This window comes from Oncorhynchus kisutch, unplaced genomic scaffold (assembly GCF_002021735.2).
Source record: "Oncorhynchus kisutch isolate 150728-3 unplaced genomic scaffold, Okis_V2 Okis01b-Okis20b_hom, whole genome shotgun sequence".
Classification (NCBI taxonomy): Eukaryota; Metazoa; Chordata; class Actinopteri; order Salmoniformes; family Salmonidae; genus Oncorhynchus; species Oncorhynchus kisutch.
Genome location: NW_022261978.1, coordinates 6,049,909 through 6,075,562, shown reverse-complemented (window position 1 = coordinate 6,075,562; position 25,654 = coordinate 6,049,909). Strand labels below are relative to the sequence as shown.

Sequence of the window (25,654 nt, the reverse complement as noted above, 5' to 3'; positions counted from 1 at the left end):
TATCCTGGATGAGACAGGAAGAACTTCCTCTCTGATCTACATATCTAACCTGGTTGAGTGTTTTCTGTAGATGTGGTGTTCCCATGCGGTCAGCTATGTGTCTGTATCCTGGATGAGACAGGAAGAACTTCCTCTCTGCAGCCAGAGCTGTTTTAATACCCTTCCTGCCGTCAATATCCTTCTGACTACGATTCACCACCCCGATGTAACCTGGAGAGGAGGAGAGGTGGTTATTACCCTGTTATAACCTGGAGGGAACAGGTTATAACAGGAGTGTGTGTGTGTGTGTTACCCCTTCGTAGCGGCAGTAGTTTATTCTCTAGAATGTCCCGTGCGTCCGTCCCCTCGTCCATCAGGTCCAGCTTGGTGATCACTCCGATGGTACGTAACCCTGGAAACACATAGGTCAACACAGGTCGTCGCCGTGGCAATATTGCACTCTCTCTCAAACACCTCTCCATCCCATTATATGAATAGATCAGGTAAGAGTTTGACCACTTTTATGCAGCGAAAACAGCCAAATATTTCCAAATGGGATTTTAGTAACCACATTGTGGGCCTGTTAGAACACATACATCATAACGGATTTGCCTGACACACACACACACACACACAGACGTAACCCCTCTACACACACTCTGCCCCCCCTCCCTACCTTGAGGGTCAACCTCCTTAGAAATCTTGAGAGCATCAGAGTTGGCCAGATCCTGGTTAGCTGGAGTCACAGCCAGAATCAGACAGGATTCTTTAGTTATGAACTGCATATAACAGGATCAGACATGATTCTTTAGTTATAAACAGCATATAACAGAATCAGACAGGATTCTTTAGTTATAAACAGCATATAACAGAATCAGACAGGATTCTTTAGTTATAAACAGCATATAACAGAATCAGACAGGATTCTTTAGTTATAAACAGCATATAACAGAATCAGACAGGATTCTTTAGTTATAAACAGCATATAACAGAATCAGACAGGATTCTTTAGTTATAAACAGCATATAACAGAATCAGACAGGATTCATTAGTTAGTAACAGCATATAACAGAATCAGACAGGATTCTTTAGTTATAAACAGCATATAACAGAATCAGACAGGATTCTTTAGTTATAAACAGCATATAACAGAATCAGACAGGATTCTTTAGTTATTAACAGCATATAACAGAATCAGACAGGATTCTTTAGTTATAAACAGCATATAACAGGATCAGACACGATTCTTTAGTTATAAACAGCATATAACAGAATCAGACAGGATTCATTAGTTAGTAACAGCATATATACACACTTTAGTACATAACATAGAAGACAAGACTATATTACTTTAAAGAGGCAATCAGCAGTTGAAACAATAATAAGGCTCTCTACTGACCCATGTTTCAGTAAAAAGCTGGGCCTGGAGAAATGTAACCCCTCTCAAATTCATAGGCAGAGCTATGGATGCAAGGACTGACCGTCCATGATATCAACATGATCGTTTTAACCATGTAATGAGGCCATATAGAGTTTGTTTACATTTCCATTGTTTACAACAACAACAACAGTAAAACAAGCTTCTCTTGTGGGATCTGATGCAGTGTGACAGTTGAACTAAGCTCAGGAAACACTAACACCTTATATTCAATATGTCAATATGTACATTCACTTATACGTCCACAAATGGATGTAGCAACTGCAGATTGCCCCTTTAACATAGACTTAATTACCCCCTTTCTCTTTAACATATACTTAATTACCCCCTTTCTCTTTACCATATACTTAATTACCCCCTTTCTCTTTAACATAGGACTTAATTACCCCCTTTCCCTTTCCCTGTAACATATACTTAATTACCCCCTTTCCATTTAACATAGACTTAATTACCCCCCTTTCTCTTTAACATAGACTTAATTACCCCCCTTTCTCTTTAACATAGACTTAATTACCCCCTTTCTCTTTAGCATATACTTAATTACCCCCTTTCTCTTTCCATTTAACATAGACTTAATTACCCCCTTTCTCTTTAACATAGACTTAATTACCCCCTTTCTCTTTAACATAGACTTAATACCCCCTTTCCCTTTAATATATACTTAATTACCCCCTTTCCATTTAACATAGACTTAATTACCCCCTTTCTCTTTAACATATACTTAATTACCCCCTTTCTCTTTAACATATACTTAATTACCCCCTTTCTCTTCCATTTAACATAGACTTAATTACCCCCTTTCCCTTTAACATAGACTTAATTACCCCCTTTCTCTTTAACATAGACTTAATTTACCCCCTTTCTCTTTAACAGACTTAATTACCCCCTTTCTCTTTAGCATATACTTAATTACCCCCTTTCCCTTTAACATAGACTTAATTACCCCCTTTCCCTTTAACATAGACTTAATTACCCCCTTTCTCTTAACATATACTTAATTACCCCCTTTCTCTTTAACATAGACTTAATTACCCCCTTTCTCTTTAACAGACTTAATTACCCCCTTTCTCTTTAACATAGACTTAATTACCCCCTTTCTCTTTAGCATATACTTAATTACCCCCTTTCTCTTTAACATAGACTTAATTACCCCCTTTCCCTTTAACATAGACTTAATTACCCCCTTTCTCTTTAGCATAGACTTAATTACCCCCCTTTCTCTTTAACATAGACTTAATTACCCCCTTTCTCTTTAACATATACTTAATTACCCCCCTTTCTCTTTAACATATACTTAATTACCCCCTTTCTCTTTAACAGACTTAATTACCCCCTTTCTCTTTAACATAGACTTAATTACCCCCTTTCTCTTTAACATAGACTTAATTACCCCCTTTCTCTTTAACATAGACTTAATTACCCCCCTTTCTCTTTAACATATACTTAATTACCCCCTTTCTCTTTAACATATACTTAATTACCCCCTTTCTCTTTAACATATACTTAATTACCCCCTTTCTCTTTAGCATATACTTAATTACCCCCTTTCTCTTACCATATACTTAATTACCCCCCTTTCCCTTTAACATAGACTTAATTACCCCCTTTCCCTTTAACATAGACTTAATTACCCCCTTTCTCTTTAACATAGACTTAATTACCCCCTTTCCCTTTAGATAGACTTAATTACCCCCTTTCTCTTTAGCATATACTTAATTACCCCCTTTCTCTTTCCATTTAACATAGACTTAATTACCCCCTTTCTCTTTAACATAGACTTAATTACCCCCTTTCTCTTTCCATTTAACATAGACTTAATTACCCCCTTTCTCTTTAACATAGACTTAATTACCCCCTTTCTCTTTAACATAGACATTAATTACCCCCTTTCTCTTTAACATAGACTTAATTACCCCCCTTTCTCTTTAACATAGACTTAATTACCCCCTTTCTCTTTCCATTTAACATAGACTTAATTACCCCCTTTCTCTTTAACATAGACTTTAATTACCCCCTTTCTCTTAACATAGACTTAATTACCCCCTTTCCATTTAACATAGACTTAATTACCCCCTTTCTCTTAACATATATTAATTACCCCCTTTTCTCTTTCCATTTAACATAGACTTAATTACCCCCTTTCTCTTTAAAATAGACTTAATACCCCCTTTCTCTTTAACATAGACTTAATTAACCCCTTCCCTTTAATATATACTTAATTACCCCCTTTCAATTTAACATAGACTTAATTACCCCTTTTCTCTTTAACATATACTTAATTACCCCCTTTTCTCTTAAATAGACTTAATACCCCCTTTCTCTTTAAACATAGACTTAATTACCCCCTTTCTCTTTAAACATATACTTAATTACCCTCTTCTCTTTTCCATTTAACATAGACTTAATTACCCCCCTTTCTCTTTAACATATACTTAATTACCACCTTTCTCTTTAACAGACTTAATTACCCCCCTTTCTCTTTAGCATATACTTAATTACCCCCTTTCTCTTTAACATAGACTTAATTACCCCCCTTTCCCTTTAACATAGACTTAATTACCCCCTTTCTCTTTAACATAGACTTAATTACCCCCTTTCTCTTTAACAGACTTTAATTACCCCCCTTTCTCTTTAGCATATACTTAATTACCCCCTTTCCCTTTAACATAGACTTAATTACCCCTTCCCTTTAACATAGACTTAATTACCCCCTTTCTCTTTAACAGACTTAATTACCCCCTTTCTCATTTAGCATATACTTATTACCCCTTTCCCTTTAACATATACTTAATTACCCCCCTTTCTCTTTAACAGACTTAATTACCCCCTTTTCTTCTTTAACATAGACTTAATTACCCCCTTTCTCTTTAACATAGACTTAATTACCCCCTTTCTCTTTAACATAGACTTAATTACCCCCTTTCTCTTTAACATATACTTAATTACCCCCTTTCTCTTTAACATATATTAATTACCCCCTTTCTCTTTCCATTAACATAGACTTAATTACCCCTTTCTCTTTAACATATACTTAATTACCCCCTTTCTCTTTAACAGACTTAATTACCCCCCTTTCCCATTTAACATAGACTTAATTACCCCCTTTCTCTTTAACATAGACTTAATTACCCCTTTCTCTTTAACATAGACTTAATTACCCCCCTTTCTCTTTAACATAGACTTAATTACCCCCTTTCTCTTTCCATTTAAACATAGACTTAATTACCCCCTTCTCTTTAACATAGACTTAATTACCCCCTTTCCCTTTAACATAGACTTAATTACCCCCTTTCCCTTTAACATAGACTTAATTACCCCCTTTCTCTTTAACATAGACTTAATTACCCCCTTTCTCTTTAGCATATACTTAATTACCCCCTTTCTCTTTACCATATACTTAATTACCCCCTTTCCCTTTAACATAGACTTAATTACCCCCTTTCCCTTTAACATAGACTTAATTACCCCTTTCTCTTTAACATAGACTTAATTACCCCTTTCCCTTTAGCATAGACTTAATTACCCCCTTTCTCTTTAATATATACTTAATTACCCCCTTTCTCTTTAACATAGACTTAATTACCCCCTTTCCATTTAACATATACTTAATTACCCCCTTTCTCTTTAACATAGACTTAATTACCCCCTTTCTCTTTAACATACCCTTTAAGACTTAATTACCCCTTTCTCTTTAACATAGACTTAATTACCCCCTTTTCTCTTTAACATAGACTTAATTACCCCCCTTCTCTTTAACATAGACTTAATTACCCCCTTTCCCTTTAGCATAGACTTAATTACCCCCTTTCTCTTTAATATAGACTTAATTACCCCCTTTCTCTTTAACAGACTTAATTACCCCTTTCCCTTAGCATAGACTTAATTACCCCTTTCTCTTTAACATAGACTTAATTACCCCCTTTTCCCTTTAACATAGACTTAATACCCCCTTTCCCTTTAGCATAGACTTAATTACCCCCTTTCTCTTTAACATAGACTTAATTACCCCCTTTCCCTTTAACATAGACTTAATTACCCCCTTTCTCTTTAATATAGACTTAATTACCCCCCTTTCTCTTTAACAGACTTAATTACCCCCTTTCCCTTTAACAGACTTAATTACCCCCTTTCTCTTTAACATAGACTTAATTACCCCCCTTTCTCTTTAGCATATACTAATTACCCCCTTTCTCTTTAACAAGACTTAATTACCCCCTTTCTCTTTAGCATAGACTTAAATTACCCCCTTTCTCTTTAACATAGACTTAATTACCCCCTTTCTCTTTAACATAGACTTAATATACCCCTTTTCTCTTTAGCATAGACTTAATTACCCCCTTTCTCTTTAACATAGACTTAATTACCCCCTTTCCCTTTAACATAGACTTAATTACCCCTTTCTCTTTAACATAGACTTAATTACCCCCTTTCTCTTTAACATAGACTTAATTACCCCCTTTCTCTTTAGCATAGACTTAATTACCCCCTTTCTCTTAACATAGACTTAATTACCCCCTTTCCTTTAACATAGACTCTTAATTACCCCCTTTCTCTTTAACATAGACTTAATTACCCCCTTTCTCTTTAACATAGACTTAATTACCCCCCTTTCCTTTAACATAGACTTAATTACCCCATTCTCTTTAACATAGACTTAATTACCACTTTTCTCTTTACATAGACTTAATTACCCCCTTTCTCTTTAGCATAGACTTAATTACCCCCTTTCTCTTTAACATAGACCTTAATTACCCCCTTTCTCTTTAGCATAGACTTAATTACCCCCTTTCTCTTTAACATAGACTTAATTACCCCTTTCCCTTTAACATAGACTTTAATTACCCCCTTTCCCTTTAACATAGACTTAATTACCCCCTTTCCCTTTAACATAGACTTAATTACTTTAACATGTACTTTATTTCTCTTTGATATGAACTACACACAATAGGATGCCATTCTGGTCAAAAAGTAGTGCACTATCTAGGGAATAGGATGCCATTCTGGTCAAAAGTAGTGCACTATCTAGGGAATAGGATGCCATTCTGGTTCAAAGTAGTGCCACTATCTAGGGAATAGGATGCCATTCTGGTCAAAAGTAGTGCACTATCTAGGGAATAGGGTGCCATTCTAGTCAAAAGTAGTGCACTATCTAGGGAATAGGGTGCATTTGGGGAATAGGGTGCCAGTTGGGACCCGTAACCACAGTCTCTGACCTGCATCAGCATGTCTCTGATCTGGTGCTCGATGTCGACTGGCTGGTCTCCCACCGCTACCTTAGTCATCCCTGGTAGATCTATAAGAGTCAGGTTTAACACTGAGGAGGGAGGGATAGAGGGAGTAGGGAGAGAGGGATGGGAGTAGGGAGAGAGGGATGGGAGTAGGGAGAGGGAGAGAGGAAGGGAGGGTGTGTGGGAAAGGGGGGGATGATAGAGGAGGGAGAGAGAGAAGGGGGAGGGACAGAGGGAGAGAGAGAGAGAGAAACAGACAGAGAGACAACAGAGAGAGAGAGAGAGGGAGAGAGAGAATTAAATTATTCAATTCAAATGGAAAATGTATTTGCTTATTGTACATCAATCTACAGAGAGGGAGGTTTACACTGTAAAGGGGTGTTCACAAAGAGCTGTAGATGGGCCTTGGGATGAGAGATGTGTACCTAACCTGACCTGAGAGAGGGAGTATAGGGAGGGAGTATCTGATAGACTCAGTCCTAGATATATCAGTGAACCATGGGAGACTGGTAGGGTGTATCTGATCGACTCAGTCCTAGATATATCAGTGAACCATGGGAGATTGGTAGAGTGTATCTGATAGACTCGATCTAGATATATCAGTGAACCTTGGGAGACTGGTAGGGTGTATCTGATAGACTCAGTCCTAGATATATCAGTGAACCTTGGGAGACTGGTAGGGTGTATCTGATAGACTCAGTCCTAGATATATCAGTGAACCATGGGAGACTGGTAGGGTGTATCTGATAGACTCAGTCCTAGATATATCAGTGAACCATGGGAGACTGGTAGGGTGTATCTGATAGACTCAGTCCTAGATATATCAGTGAACCTTGGGAGACTGGAAGGGTGTATCTGATAGTCCTAGATATATCAGTGAACCATGGAACCACCAAGCTCCAGTGAACCATGGAGGCAATAGGAGATCAGGAACAGGAGACAGAGTCAATGAAACAGCTGTTCTGACGCCATTCGCTACAGTAACAGCATGGTACTAGACTATAGTAACAGCATGGAACTAGACTATAGTAACATGGAACTAGACTATAGTAACATGGAACTAGACTATAGTAACATGGAACTAGACTATAGTAACATGGAACTAGACTATAGTAACATGGAACTAGACTATAGTAACATGGAACTAGACTATAGTAACAGTATGGAACTAGACTATAGTAACAGTATGGAACTAGACTATAGTAACATGGAACTAGACTATAGTAACAGTATGGAACTAGACTATAGTAACATGGAACTAGACTATAGTAACATGGAACTAGACTATAGTAACATGGAACTAGACTATAGTAACAACATGGAACTAGACTATAGTAACAGCATGGAACTAGACTATAGTAACATGGAACTAGACTATAGTAACAGCATGGAACTAGACTATAGTAACATGGAACTAGACTATAGTAACAGCATGGAACTAGACTATAGTAACATGGAACTAGACTATAGTAACAGTATGGAACTAGACTATAGTAACATGGAACTAGACTATAGTAACATGGAACTAGACTATAGTAACAGCATGGAACTAGACTATAGTAACATGGAACTAGACTATAGTAACAGCATGGACCTAGACTATAGTAACATGGAACTAGACTATAGTAACATGGAACTAGACTATAGTAACAGCATGGAACTAGACTATAGTAACAGCATGGAACTAGACTATAGTAACATGGAACTAGACTATAGTAACAGCATGGAACTAGACTATAGTAACATGGAACTAGACTATAGTAACAGTATGGAACTAGACTATAGTAACATGGAACTAGACTATAGTAACAGCATGGAACTAGACTATAGTAACAGCATGGAACTAGACTATAGTAACATGGAACTAGACTATAGTAACAGTATGGAACTAGACTATAGTAACATGGAACTAGACTATAGTAACAGCATGGAACTAGACTATAGTAACAGTATGGAACTAGACTATAGTAACATGGAACTAGACTATAGTAACATGGAACTAGACTATAGTAACATGGAACTAGACTATAGTAACAGCATGGAACTAGACTACAGTAACATGGAACTAGACTATAGTAACAGTATGGAACTAGACTATAGTAACATGGAACTAGACTATAGTAACATGGAACTAGACTATAGTAACAGTATGGAACTAGACTATAGTAACATGGAACTAGACTATAGTAACATGGAACTAGACTATAGTAACAGCATGGAACTAGACTATAGTAACATGGAACTAGACTATAGTAACAGCATGGAACTAGACTATAGTAACATGGAACTAGACTATAGTAACAGCATGGAACTAGACTATAGTAACATGGAACTAGACTATAGTAACATGGAACTAGACTATAGTAACATGGACCTAGACTATAGTAACAGCATGGAACTAGACTATAGTAACATGGAACTAGACTATAGTAACATGGACCTAGACTATAGTAACAGCATGGAACTAGACTATAGTAACAGCATGGAACTAGACTATAGTAACAGCATGGAACTAGACTATAGTAACATGGAACTAGACTATAGTAACATGGAACTAGACTATAGTAACAGCATGGAACTAGACTATAGTAACAGCATGGAACTAGACTATAGTAACATGGAACTAGACTATAGTAACATGGAACTAGACTATAGTAACATGGAACTAGACTATAGTAACATGGAACTAGACTATAGTAACAGTATGGAACTAGACTATAGTAACATGGAACTAGACTATAGTAACAGTATGGAACTAGACTATAGTAACAGCATGGAACTAGACTATAGTAACATGGAACTAGACTATAGTAACATGGAACTAGACTATAGTAACATGGAACTAGACTATAGTAACATGGAACTAGACTATAGTAACAGTATGGAACTAGACTATAGTAACATGGAACTAGACTATAGTAACATGGAACTAGACTATAGTAACATGGAACTAGACTATAGTAACAGCATGGAACTAGACTATAGTAACAGCATGGAACTAGACTATAGTAACATGGACCTAGACTATAGTAACAGCATGGAACTAGACTATAGTAACATGGAACTAGACTATAGTAACAGCATGGAACTAGACTATAGTAACAGCATGGAACTAGACTATAGTAACATGGAACTAGACTATAGTAACATGGAACTAGACTATAGTAACATGGAACTAGACTATAGTAACATGGAACTAGACTATAGTAACATGGAACTAGACTATAGTAACATGGAACTAGACTATAGTAACATGGAACTAGACTATAGTAACATGGAACTAGACTATAGTAACATGGAACTAGACTATAGTAACATGGAACTAGACTATAGTAACATGGAACTAGACTATAGTAACATGGAACTAGACTATAGTAACATGGAACTAGACTATAGTAACAGTATGGAACTAGACTATAGTAACATGGAACTAGACTATAGTAACATGGAACTAGACTATAGTAACAGCATGGAACTAGACTATAGTAACATGGAACTAGACTATAGTAACATGGAACTAGACTATAGTAACATGGAACTAGACTATAGTAACATGGAACTAGACTATAGTAACAGCATGGAACTAGACTATAGTAACAGCATGGAACTAGACTATAGTAACAGCATGGAACTAGACTATAGTAACAACATGGAACTAGACTATAGTAACATGGAACTAGACTATAGTAACAGTATGGAACTAGACTATAGTAACATGGAACTAGACTATAGTAACATGGAACTAGACTATAGTAACATGGACCTAGACTATAGTAACAGCATGGAACTAGACTATAGTAACAGCATGGAACTAGACTATAGTAACAACATGGAACTAGACTATAGTAACATGGAACTAGACTATAGTAACAGTATGGAACTAGACTATAGTAACAGTATGGAACTAGACTATAGTAACATGGAACTAGACTATAGTAACATGGAACTAGACTATAGTAACATGGAACTAGACTATAGTAACATGGACCTAGACTATAGTAACAGCATGGAACTAGACTATAGTAACAGTATGGAACTAGACTATAGTAACAGCATGGAACTAGACTATAGTAACATGGAACTAGACTATAGTAACATGGAACTAGACTATAGTAACATGGAACTAGACTATAGTAACATGGAACTAGACTATAGTAACAGTATGGAACTAGACTATAGTAACAGTATGGAACTAGACTATAGTAACATGGAACTAGACTATAGTAACAGCATGGAACTAGACTATAGTAACAGCATGGAACTAGACTATAGTAACAGTATGGAACTAGACTATAGTAACATGGAACTAGACTATAGTAACAGCATGGAACTAGACTATAGTAACAGCATGGAACTAGACTATAGTAACATGGAACTAGACTATAGTAACAGTATGGAACTAGACTATAGTAACAGCATGGAACTAGACTATAGTAACATGGAACTAGACTATAGTAACATGGAACTAGACTATAGTAACAGCATGGAACTAGACTATAGTAACATGGAACTAGACTATAGTAACATGGAACTAGACTATAGTAACAGCATGGAACTAGACTATAGTAACATGGAACTAGACTATAGTAACAGCATGGAACTAGACTATAGTAACAGTATGGAACTAGACTATAGTAACAGCATGGAACTAGACTATAGTAACAGCATGGAACTAGACTATAGTAACATGGAACTAGACTATAGTAACATGGAACTAGACTATAGTAACAGCATGGAACTAGACTATAGTAACATGGAACTAGACTATAGTAACAGTATGGAACTAGACTATAGTAACAGCATGGAACTAGACTATAGTAACATGGAACTAGACTATAGTAACATGGAACTAGACTATAGTAACATGGAACTAGACTATAGTAACAGTATGGAACTAGACTATAGTAACATGGAACTAGACTATAGTAACATGGAACTAGACTATAGTAACAACATGGAACTAGACTATAGTAACATGGAACTAGACTATAGTAACAGTATGGAACTAGACTATAGTAACAGCATGGAACTAGACTATAGTAACATGGAACTAGACTATAGTAACATGGAACTAGACTATAGTAACATGGAACTAGACTATAGTAACATGGAACTAGACTATAGTAACAGCATGGAACTAGACTATAGTAACATGGACCTAGACTATAGTAACAGTATGGAACTAGACTATAGTAACAGTATGGAACTAGACTATAGTAACAGCATGGAACTAGACTATAGTAACAGCATGGAACTAGACTATAGTAACAGCATGGAACTAGACTATAGTAACAGCATGGAACTAGACTATAGTAACAGCATGGACCTAGACTATAGTAACAGCATGGAACTAGACTATAGTAACAGCATGGAACTAGACTATAGTAACAGTATGGAACTAGACTATAGTAACAGTATGGAACTAGACTATAGTAACAGTATGGAACTAGACTATAGTAACAGTATGGAACTAGACTATAGTAACAGCATGGAACTAGACTATAGTAACATGGACCTAGACTATAGTAACAGTATGGAACTAGACTATAGTAACAGTATGGAACTAGACTATAGTAACAGCATGGAACTAGACTATAGTAACAGTATGGAACTAGACTATAGTAACAGCATGGAACTAGACTATAGTAACAGTATGGAACTAGACTATAGTAACATGGAACTAGACTATAGTAACATGGAACTAGACTATAGTAACATGGAACTAGACTATAGTAACAGTATGGAACTAGACTATAGTAACAGCATGGAACTAGACTATAGTAACAGTATGGAACTAGACTATAGTAACATGGAACTAGACTATAGTAACAGCATGGAACTAGACTATAGTAACATGGAACTAGACTATAGTAACATGGAACTAGACTATAGTAACATGGAACTAGACTATAGTAACATGGAACTAGACTATAGTAACATGGAACTAGACTATAGTAACATGGAACTAGACTATAGTAACATGGAACTAGACTATAGTAACAGCATGGAACTAGACTATAGTAACAGCATGGAACTAGACTATAGTAACATGGAACTAGACTATAGTAACAGCATGGAACTAGACTATAGTAACATGGAACTAGACTATAGTAACAGCATGGAACTAGACTATAGTAACATGGAACTAGACTATAGTAACATGGAACTAGACTATAGTAACATGGAACTAGACTATAGTAACATGGAACTAGACTATAGTAACATGGAACTAGACTATAGTAACATGGAACTAGACTATAGTAACAGCATGGAACTAGACTATAGTAACAGCATGGAACTAGACTATAGTAACAGCATGGAACTAGACTATAGTAACAGCATGGAACTAGACTATAGTAACATGGAACTAGACTATAGTAACATGGAACTAGACTATAGTAACATGGAACTAGACTATAGTAACATGGAACTAGACTATAGTAACATGGAACTAGACTATAGTAACATGGAACTAGACTATAGTAACATGGAACTAGACTATAGTAACATGGAACTAGACTATAGTAACATGGAACTAGACTATAGTAACATGGAACTAGACTATAGTAACATGGAACTAGACTATAGTAACATGGAACTAGACTATAGTAACATGGAACTAGACTATAGTAACATGGAACTAGACTATAGTAACAGTATGGAACTAGACTATAGTAACATGGAACTAGACTATAGTAACATGGAACTAGACTATAGTAACAGCATGGAACTAGACTATAGTAACATGGAACTAGACTATAGTAACATGGAACTAGACTATAGTAACATGGAACTAGACTATAGTAACATGGAACTAGACTATAGTAACATGGAACTAGACTATAGTAACATGGAACTAGACTATAGTAACATGGAACTAGACTATAGTAACATGGAACTAGACTATAGTAACAGCATGGAACTAGACTATAGTAACATGGAACTAGACTATAGTAACAGCATGGAACTAGACTATAGTAACATGGAACTAGACTATAGTAACAGCATGGAACTAGACTATAGTAACATGGAACTAGACTATAGTAACATGGAACTAGACTATAGTAACATGGAACTAGACTATAGTAACATGGAACTAGACTATAGTAACATGGAACTAGACTATAGTAACAGCATGGAACTAGACTATAGTAACAGCATGGAACTAGACTATAGTAACAGCATGGAACTAGACTATAGTAACATGGAACTAGACTATAGTAACATGGAACTAGACTATAGTAACATGGAACTAGACTATAGTAACAGCATGGAACTAGACTATAGTAACAGTATGGAACTAGACTATAGTAACATGGAACTAGACTATAGTAACATGGAACTAGACTATAGTAACAGCATGGAACTAGACTATAGTAACAGTATGGAACTAGACTATAGTAACATGGAACTAGACTATAGTAACAGCATGGAACTAGACTATAGTAACATGGAACTAGACTATAGTAACAGCATGGAACTAGACTATAGTAACAGCATGGAACTAGACTATAGTAACATGGAACTAGACTATAGTAACAGTATGGAACTAGACTATAGTAACAACATGGAACTAGACTATAGTAACAGCATGGAACTAGACTATAGTAACATGGAACTAGACTATAGTAACATGGAACTAGACTATAGTAACAGCATGGAACTAGACTATAGTAACATGGAACTAGACTATAGTAACAGCATGGAACTAGACTATAGTAACAGCATGGAACTAGACTATAGTAACATGGAACTAGACTATAGTAACATGGAACTAGACTATAGTAACATGGAACTAGACTATAGTAACATGGAACTAGACTATAGTAACAGTATGGAACTAGACTATAGTAACAGCATGGAACTAGACTATAGTAACATGGAACTAGACTATAGTAACATGGAACTAGACTATAGTAACATGGAACTAGACTATAGTAACAGCATGGAACTAGACTATAGTAACATGGAACTAGACTATAGTAACATGGAACTAGACTATAGTAACATGGAACTAGACTATAGTAACAGCATGGAACTAGACTATAGTAACATGGAACTAGACTATAGTAACAGCATGGAACTAGACTATAGTAACATGGAACTAGACTATAGTAACAGTATGGAACTAGACTATAGTAACAGTATGGAACTAGACTATAGTAACATGGAACTAGACTATAGTAACAACATGGAACTAGACTATAGTAACATGGAACTAGACTATAGTAACATGGAACTAGACTATAGTAACAGCATGGAACTAGACTATAGTAACATGGAACTAGACTATAGTAACAGCATGGAACTAGACTATAGTAACATGGAACTAGACTATAGTAACAGTATGGAACTAGACTATAGTAACAGCATGGAACTAGACTATAGTAACATGGAACTAGACTATAGTAACATGGAACTAGACTATAGTAACATGGAACTAGACTATAGTAACAGCATGGAACTAGACTATAGTAACATGGAACTAGACTATAGTAACATGGAACTAGACTATAGTAACATGGAACTAGACTATAGTAACATGGAACTAGACTATAGTAACATGGAACTAGACTATAGTAACAGCATGGAACTAGACTATAGTAACATGGAACTAGACTATAGTAACATGGAACTAGACTATAGTAACAGTATGGAACTAGACTATAGTAACAGCATGGAACTAGACTATAGTAACATGGAACTAGACTATAGTAACATGGAACTAGACTATAGTAACAGCATGGAACTAGACTATAGTAACAGCATGGAACTAGACTATAGTAACAGCATGGAACTAGACTATAGTAACAGCATGGAACTAGACTATAGTAACAGCATGGAACTAGACTATAGTAACAGCATGGAACTAGACTATAGTAACATGGAACTAGACTATAGTAACAGCATGGACCTAGACTATAGTAACAGTATGGAACTAGACTATAGTAACAGTATGGAACTAGACTATAGTAACAGTATGGAACTAGACTATAGTAACAGCATGGAACTAGACTATAGTAACAGTATGGAACTAGACTATAGTAACATGGAACTAGACTATAGTAACATGGAACTAGACTATAGTAACATGGAACTAGACTATAGTAACAACATGGAACTAGACTATAGTAACAACATGGAACTAGACTATAGTAACAGCATGGAACTAGACTATAGTAACATGGAACTAGACTATAGTAACATGGAACTAGACTATAGTAACATGGAACTAGACTATAGTAACAGCATGGAACTAGACTATAGTAACATGGAACTAGACTATAGTAACATGGAACTAGACTATAGTAACATGGAACTAGACTATAGTAACAGCATGGAACTAGACTATAGTAACATGGAACTAGACTATAGTAACAGCATGGAACTAGACTATAGTAACATGGAACTAGACTATAGTAACAGTATGGAACTAGACTATAGTAACAGTATGGAACTAGACTATAGTAACATGGAACTAGACTATAGTAACAACATGGAACTAGACTATAGTAACATGGAACTAGACTATAGTAACATGGAACTAGACTATAGTAACAGCATGGAACTAGACTATAGTAACATGGAACTAGACTATAGTAACAGCATGGAACTAGACTATAGTAACATGGAACTAGACTATAGTAACAGTATGGAACTAGACTATAGTAACAGCATGGAACTAGACTATAGTAACATGGAACTAGACTATAGTAACATGGAACTAGACTATAGTAACATGGAACTAGACTATAGTAACAGCATGGAACTAGACTATAGTAACATGGAACTAGACTATAGTAACATGGAACTAGACTATAGTAACATGGAACTAGACTATATAACATGGAACTAGACTATAGTAACATGGAACTAGACTATAGTAACATGGAACTAGACTATAGTAACATGGAACTAGACTATAGTAACAGATGGAACTAGACTATAGTAACAGCATGGAACTAGACTATAGTAACATGGAATAGACTATCGTAACATGTACTAGGACTACTAGTAACATGGACTAGACTATAGTAAACATGGAAACTAGACTATAGTAACAGCATGGAACTAGACTATAGTAACAGATCATGGCACTAGACTATAGTAACAGCATGGAACTAGACTATAGTAACAGCATGGAACTAGACTATAGTAACAGCATGGAACTAGACTATAGTAACATGGAACTAGACTATAGTAACAGCATGGACCTAGACTATAGTAACAGTATGGAACTAGACTATAGTAACAGTATGGAACTAGGACTATAGTAACAGTATGGAACAGACTATAGTAACAGCATGGAACTAGACTATAGTAACAGTATGGAACTAGACTATAGTAACATGGAACTAGACTAAGTAACATGGAACTAGACTATAGTAACATGGAACTAGACTATAGTAACATGGAACTAGACTATAGTAACATGGAACTAGACTATAGTAACAACATGGAACTAGACTATAGTAACAACATGGAACTAGACTATAGTAACAGTATGGAACTAGACTATAGTAACATGGAACTAGACTATAGTAACATGGAACTAGACTATAGTAACAACATGGAACTAGACTATAGTAACAGTATGGAACTAGACTATAGTAACATGGAACTAGACTATAGTAACAGCATGGAACTAGACTATAGTAACAGTATGGAACTAGACTATAGTAACATGGAACTAGACTATAGTAACAGTATGGAACTAGACTATAGTAACATGGAACTAGACTATAGTAACAGCATGGAACTAGACTATAGTAACAGCATGGAACTAGACTATAGTAACATGGAACTAGACTATAGTAACATGGAACTAGACTATAGTAACAGCATGGAACTAGACTATAGTAACATGGAACTAGACTATAGTAACATGGAACTAGACTATAGTAACATGGAACTAGACTATAGTAACAGCATGGAACTAGACTATAGTAACATGGAACTAGACTATAGTAACAGCATGGAACTAGACTATAGTAACATGGAACTAGACTATAGTAACATGGAACTAGACTATAGTAACATGGAACTAGACTATAGTAACATGGAACTAGACTATAGTAACATGGAACTAGACTCTAGTAACAGCATGGAACTAGACTATAGTAACATGGAACTAGACTATAGTAACCATGGAACTAGACTATAGTAACAATGGAACTAGACTATAGTAACAGCATGGAACTAGACTATAGTAACAGTATGGAACTAGACTATAGTAACATGGAACTAGACTATAGTAACAGCATGGAACTAGACTATAGTAACAGCATGGAACTAGACTATCAGTAACATGGAACTAGACTATAGTAACATGGAACTAGACTATAGTAACATGGAACTAGACTATAGTAACAGCATGGAACTAGACTATATAACAGCATGGAACTAGACTATAGGAACAAACATGGAACTAGACTATAGTAACAGCATGGAACTAGACTAGTAACATGGAACTAGACTATAGTAACAGCATGGAACTAGACTATAGTAACAGCATGGAACTAGACTATAGTAACATGGAACTAGACTATAGTAACATGGAACTAGACTATAGTAACAGCATGGAACTAGGACTATAGTAACATGGAACTAGACTATAGTAACAGCATGGAACTAGGACTATAGTAACAGCATGGAACTAGACTATAGTAACATGGAACTAGACTTATAGTAACATGGAACTAGACTATAGTAACAGCATGGAACTAGACTATAGTAACAGCATGGAACTAGACTATAGTAACATGGAACTAGACTATCAGTAACATGGAACTAGGACTATTAGTAACAGCATGGAACTAGACTATAGTAACATGGAACTAGACTATAGTAACAGCATGGAACTAGACTATAGTAACAGTATGGAACTAGACTAGTAACATGGAACTAGACTATAGTAACATGGACTAACTATGACTATAGTACATGGAACTAGACTATAGTAACAGCATGGAACTAGACTATAGTAACATGGAACTAGACTATAGTAACAGCATGGAACTAGACTATAGTAACATGGAACTAGACTATAGTAACATGGAACTAGGACTATAGTAACAGCATGGAACTAGACTATAGTAACATGGAACCTAGACTATAGTAACATGGAACTAGACTATAGTAACATGGAACTAGACTATAGTAACATGGAACTAGACTATAGTAACATGGAACTAGGACTATAGTAACAGCATGGAACTAGGACTATAGTAACAGCATGGAACTAGGACTATAGTAACAGTATGGAACTAGACTATAGTAACAGCATGGAACTAGACTATAGTAACAGCATGGAACTAGACTATAGTAACAGCATGGAACTAGACTATAGTAACATGGAACTAGACTATAGTAACAGTATGGAACTAGACTATAGTAACATGGAACTAGACTATAGTAACATGGAACTAGGACTATAGTAACATGGAACTAGACTATAGTAACAGCATGGAACTAGACTATAGTAACATGGAACTAGACTATAGTAACAGCATGGAACTAGACTATAGTAACATGGAACTAGACTATAGTAACAGCATGGAACTAGACTATAGTAACAGTATGGAACTAGACTATAGTAACATGGAACTAGACTATAGTAACAGCATGGAACTAGACTATAGTAACAGTATGGAACTAGACTATAGTAACATGGAACTAGACTATAGTAACATGGAACTAGACTATAGTAACAGCATGGAACTAGACTATAGTAACATGGAACTAGACTATAGTAACATGGAACTAGACTATAGTAACATGGAACTAGACTATAGTAACATGGAACTAGACTATAGTAACAGCATGGAACTAGACTATAGTAACAGCATGGAACTAGACTATAGTAACATGGAACTAGACTATAGTAACAGCATGGAACTAGACTATAGTAACATGGAACTAGACTATAGTAACAGCATGGAACTAGACTATAGTAACATGGAACTAGACTATAGTAACATGGAACTAGACTATAGTAACATGGAACTAGACTATAGTAACAGCATGGAACTAGACTATAGTAACAGCATGGAACTAGACTATAGTAACATGGAACTAGACTATAGTAACAGCATGGAACTAGACCTATAGTAACATGGAACTAGGACTATAGTAACAGCATGGGAACTAGACTATAGTAACATGGAACTAGACTATAGTAACATGGAACTAGACTATAGTAACAGCATGGAACTAGACTATAGTAACAGCATGGAACTAGACTATAGTAACAGCATGGAACTAGACTATAGTAACAGCATGGAACTAGACTATAGTAACAGCATGGACCTAGACTATAGTAACAGCATGGAACTAGACTATATGTAACATGGAACTAGACTATAGTAACATGGAACTAGACTATAGTAACATGGAACTAGACTATAGTAACATGGAACTAGACTATAGTAACAGCATGGAACTAGACTATAGTAACAGCATGGAACTAGACTATAGTAACATGGAACTAGACTATAGTAACATGGAACTAGACTATAGTAACATGGAACTAGACTATAGTAACATGGAACTAGACTATAGTAACATGGAACTAGACTATAGTAACAGCATGGAACTAGACTATAGTAACAGCATGGAACTAGACTATAGTAACATGGAACTAGACTATAGTAACATGGAACTAGGACTATAGTAACAACATGGAACTAGACTATAGTAACAGCATGGAACTAGACTATAGTAACATGGAACTAGGACTATAGTAACAGCATGGAACTAGACTATAGTAACATGGAACTAGACTATAGTAACAGTATGGAACTAGACTATAGTAACAGCATGGAACTAGGACTATAGTAACATGGAACTAGACTATAGTAACAGCATGGAACTAGACTATAGTAACAGCATGGACCTAGACTATAGTAACAGCATGGAACTAGACTATAGTAACAGCATGGAACTAGACTATAGTAACATGGAACTAGACTATAGTAACAGCATGGAACTAGACTATAGTAACAACATGGAACTAGACTATAGTAACAGCATGGACCTAGACTATAGTAACAGCATGGAACTAGACTATAGTAACAGCATGGAACTAGACTATAGTAACATGGAACTAGACTATAGTAACAACATGGAACTAGACTATAGTAACATGGAACTAGACTATAGTAACATGGAAACTAGACTATAGTAACATGGAACTAGACTATAGTAACAGCATGGAACTAGACTATAGTAACATGGAACTAGACTATAGTAACATGGAACTAGACTATAGTAACATGGAACTAGACTATAGTAACAGTATGGAACTAGACTATAGTAACATGGAACTAGACTATAGTAACAGCATGGAACTAGACTATAGTAACATGGAACTAGACTATAGTAACATGGAACTAGACTATAGTAACATGGAACTAGACTATAGTAACATGGAAACTAGACTATAGTAACAGCATGGAACTAGACTATAGTAACAGCATGGAACTAGACTATAGTAACATGGAACTAGACTATAGTAACATGGAACTAGACTATAGTAACATGGAACTAGACTATAGTAACATGGAACTAGACTATAGTAACAGTATGGAACTAGACTATAGTAACAGCATGGAACTAGACTATAGTAACAGCATGGAACTAGACTATAGTAACATGGAACTAGACTATAGTAACAGCATGGAACTAGACTATAGTAACAGCATGGAACTAGACTATAGTAACATGGAACTAGACTATAGTAACATGGAACTAGACTATAGTAACATGGACCTAGACTATAGTAACAGCATGGAACTAGACTATAGTAACATGGAACTAGACTATAGTAACATGGAACTAGACTATAGTAACAGTATGGAACTAGACTATAGTAACATGGAACTAGACTATAGTAACATGGAACTAGACTATAGTAACAGCATGGAACTAGACTATAGTAACAGTATGGAACTAGACTATAGTAACAGCATGGAACTAGACTATAGTAACAGCATGGAACTAGACTATAGTAACATGGAACTAGACTATAGTAACATGGAACTAGACTATAGTAACATGGACCTAGACTATAGTAACAGCATGGAACTAGACTATAGTAACAGTATGGAACTAGACTATAGTAACATGGAACTAGACTATAGTAACAGCATGGAACTAGACTATAGTAACAGCATGGAACTAGACTCCGGCGCAAATGAGGGGTATTTTGAAGTATGCATCATGTGTAGTGTTAATGGTCGCAGGGGTTACCTGGGTAGTATTGCTGGGATATCACCTTCTTGGGCCATTTGATGCTGAAACGTATTTACAGTTCTGATTTACATCAGGATGAGGTACAGTTGATTAAAGTCACCACTATCAGGTGACCATGGAGGAGGAGATGAGGGGCGAAGTGAATATAGTATGTTATTAGATCATCTTTTGTAACCTGTGGCTGAACAGGGGAAGACTGGGTGAAAACATGAGGTTGTTTTAGGGCCTTTATTTTTGTGGAACCCAGCAGAACAGTATCCCGAAGGCATAGAGTCAGGCGAAGAGAGACTGGGAATCATCATGTTATCAAATGTTGTTGTTTTCTTTGCATATGTAATTATGCATAGTTTAAGGCATTATTAATACTTGTTATGTTTTGTGTTTCTTTTGCTTTTCAAGTCTTGTGCGATCACTCTCTTAGGAACCCGAAGGAGGAAACGGATGAGGTCTACATCTCCAGCTGAAACGGATGAGGTCTACATCTCCAGCTGAAACGGATGAAGTCAACATCTCCAGCTGAAACGGATGAAGTCAACATCTCCAGATGAAACGGATGAGGTCAACATCTCCAGCGGAAACGGATGAAGTCAACATCTCCAGCGGAAACGGATGAAGTCAACATCTCCAGCTGAAACGGATGAAGTCAACATCTCCAGCTGAAACGGATGAAGTCAACATCTCCAGCTGAAACGGAGGAAGTCAACAACTCCAGCGGAAACGGATGAAGTCAACAACTCCAGCGGAAACGGATGAAGTCAACAACTCCAGCTGAAACGGATGAAGTCAAAAGCTCCAGCTGAAAAGTCATTATCAGTTGTCTGACGAGAGATGGAAATGAGAGTCCATAGTGTAATTACAGATCAGAGGACATTAGTCTCGGAGTCTCATGTTTTATTTTCTGCTCATTTATAAGTCATTTTCAAAGTTTATGTGATGTTGAACAGTATGGAAATACTATTGAGGGACTGTCGGGTTGTAGTTTTAGATACTGGCTATACTGGTTAATGGTTACGGTCACTGATAAGGTTGGATCGCTGTGGACTAGGGAGGAATGTGGGCCGAGGTCAGGTCAGATGTGGACTAGGGAGGAATGTGGGCCGAGGTCAGGTCAGATGTGGACTAGGGAGGAATGTGGGCCGAGGTCAGGTCAGATGTGGATTAGGGAGGAATGTGGGCCGAGGTCAGGTCAGATGTGGACTAGGGAGGAATGTGGGCCGAGGTCAGGTCGGATGTGGACTAGGGAGGAATGTGGGCCGAGGTCAGGTCAGATGTGGATTAGGGAGGAATGTGGGCCGAGGTCAGGTCAGATGTGGACTAGGGAGGAATGTGGGCCGAGGTCAGGTCAGATGTGGATTAGGGAGGAATGTGGGCCGAGGTCAGGTCAGATGTGGATTAGTGAGGAATGTTGGCCGAGGTCAGGTCAGATGTGGACTAGGGAGGAATGTGGGCCGAGGTCAGGTCAGATGTGGACTAGGGAGGAATGTGGGCCGAGGTCAGGTCAGATGTGGACTAGGGAGGAATGTGGGCCGAGGTCAGGTCAGATGTGGACTAGGGAGGAATGTGGGCCGAGGTCAGGTCAGATGTGGATTAGGGAGGAATGTGGGCCGAGGTCAGGTCAGATGTGGACTAGGGAGGAATGTGGGCCGAGGTCAGGTCAGATGTGGATTAGGGAGGAATGTGGGCCGAGGTCAGGTCAGATGTGGATTAGGGAGGAATGTTGGCCGAGGTCAGGTCAGATGTGGACTAGGGAGGAATGTGGGCCGAGGTCAGGTCAGATGTGGACTAGGGAGGAATGTGGGCCGAGGTCAGGTCAGATGTGGACTAGGGAGGAATGTGGGCCGAGGTCAGGTCGGATGTGGACTAGGGAGGAATGTGGGCCGAGGTCAGGTCGGATGTGGACTAGGGAGGAATGTGGGCCGAGGTCAGGTCAGATGTGGACTAGGGAGGAATGTGGGCCGAGGTCAGGTCGGATGTGGACTAGGGAGGAATGTGGGCCGAGGTCAGGTCAGATGTGGACTAGGGAGGAATGTGGGCCGAGGTCAGGTCAGATGTGGACTAGGGAGGAATGTGGGCCGAGGTCAGATGTGGACTAGGGAGGAATGTGGGCCGAGGTCAGGTCGGATGTGGACTAGGGAGGAATGTGGGCCGAGGTCAGGTCAGATGTGGACTAGGGAGGAATGTGGGCCGAGGTCAGGTCGGATGTGGACTAGGGAGGAATGTGGGCCGAGGTCAGGTCAGATGTGGACTAGGGAGGAATGTGGGCCGAGGTCAGGTCAGATGTGGACTAGGGAGGAATGTGGGCCGAGGTCAGGTCAGATGTGGACCAGGGAGGAATGTGGGTTTTATTAAACACATCTCTTGACTTCCTGCCTAGCAACATAGACGTAGTGTTTAGATGAGCAGGCAGGAGACTCTGCCTAAAGGAGGGTATAAATACTGGTGCTGCTGGAAACTTTGTCCTGTGCAGCTGTTTGACCCAGAGGGGGAAAACATGTGTTTTGTGCTTTGACTAGTTGTCCATTAGTTGTTCACTCTGTTTATCAGCACCTAACAAAGCAGAACTACATTCAGGACTGTGTGTTTTGCATGTTCGTGTGTGCCTATGTTTGCATGCGTCCGTGCTTGAACATATGTCCGTGAGTCTCTCGCTCTGTGTGTGTGTGTGTGTACCATTAGGGGAATAGACTCGGAGGTTGATGGGAACAGCAGAGATTCCCTTATTGGACCCAGTGATGCGATCAGTCTCGGCCTCAATCTCCAAACGCACCTCATCAAAGTCCACAAACTGACGACCTTTACAATGAAGAAACTCAGCATACTCTGTTATTAGGGAGAGAGAGAGGGAGGGAGGGAGGGAGGGAGGGAGAGAGAGAGAGAGAGAGAGAGAGAGGGAGGGAGGGAGGGAGGGAGGGAGGGAGGGAGAGAGGGAGGGAGGGAGAGAGAGGGAGGGAGGGAGGGAGGGAGGGAGGGAGGGAGGGAGAGAGAGAGGGAGGGAGGGAGGGAGGGAGGGAGGGAGGGAGGGAGGGAGGGAGGGAGGGGAGGGAGGGAGGGAGGGAGGGAGGGAGGGAGGGAGGGAGGGAGGGAGGGAGGGAGGGAGGGAGGGAGGGAAGAGGTTAGAGGGAGAGAGAAAACATCTGTAAGTCACCACAAAACGAAGCATGTCATGACATGTCATGATTGATTAAATTGAGACGGTGTTAGTGGCCTACACACCATACCCCATAATGTCACATTTGAGTTATGTTTTATACATTTTTTTGACAAATTCATTAAAAATGAAAAGCTGAAATGTCTTGAGTCAATAAGTAATCCAGCCCTGTGTTATGGTGAATCTAAATGAGTTCAGGAGTAAACATGTGCTTAACATTTCACATCATAAGATGTATGGACTCACTCTGTGTGCAATAATAGTGTTTAACATACTTTATGAATGACTGCCTCATCTCTGTAACCCACACATATAATTATCTGTAAGGTCCCTCAGTCGAGCAGTTCATTTCAAACAGATTCAACCACAAGAACCAGGAAGGTTTTCCAATGCCTTGCAAAGAAGAGCACCTATTGGTAGATGGCTCAACAAAAAGAAGCAAACATTGAATATCCCTTTGAGAATGTTATGGTGAAGTTATTAATTACACTTTAGATGGTGTATCAATACACCCAGTCACTACAAAGATACAGGCGTCCTTCCCAACTCAGTTGCCAGAGAGGAAGGAAACTGCTCAGGGTTTTCACCATGAGACCAATAGTGACTTTA

The 25,654-nt window shown here is 37.9% G+C and overlaps 1 protein-coding gene across 4 annotated transcripts in view; it reads right to left on the bottom strand.

Annotated features, from left to right (window-relative positions):
• LOC109882549 (dynamin-2) overlaps positions 1 to 25,654 on the bottom strand; it is a 69,782-nt gene that overhangs the window by 35,294 nt on the left and 8,834 nt on the right. For all 4 annotated transcript variants that reach the window (XM_031811165.1, XM_031811168.1, XM_031811169.1 and 1 more), the window contains exons 3-7: positions 24,568 to 24,717; positions 6,631 to 6,731; positions 656 to 758; positions 293 to 391; positions 50 to 210 (exon numbers count right to left, since the gene is read on the bottom strand). In XM_031811165.1, coding sequence (XP_031667025.1) covers positions 50 to 210; positions 293 to 391; positions 656 to 758; positions 6,631 to 6,731; positions 24,568 to 24,717 — 614 coding nt within the window. The remainder of the gene's footprint in view (positions 1 to 49; positions 211 to 292; positions 392 to 655; positions 759 to 6,630; positions 6,732 to 24,567; positions 24,718 to 25,654) is intronic.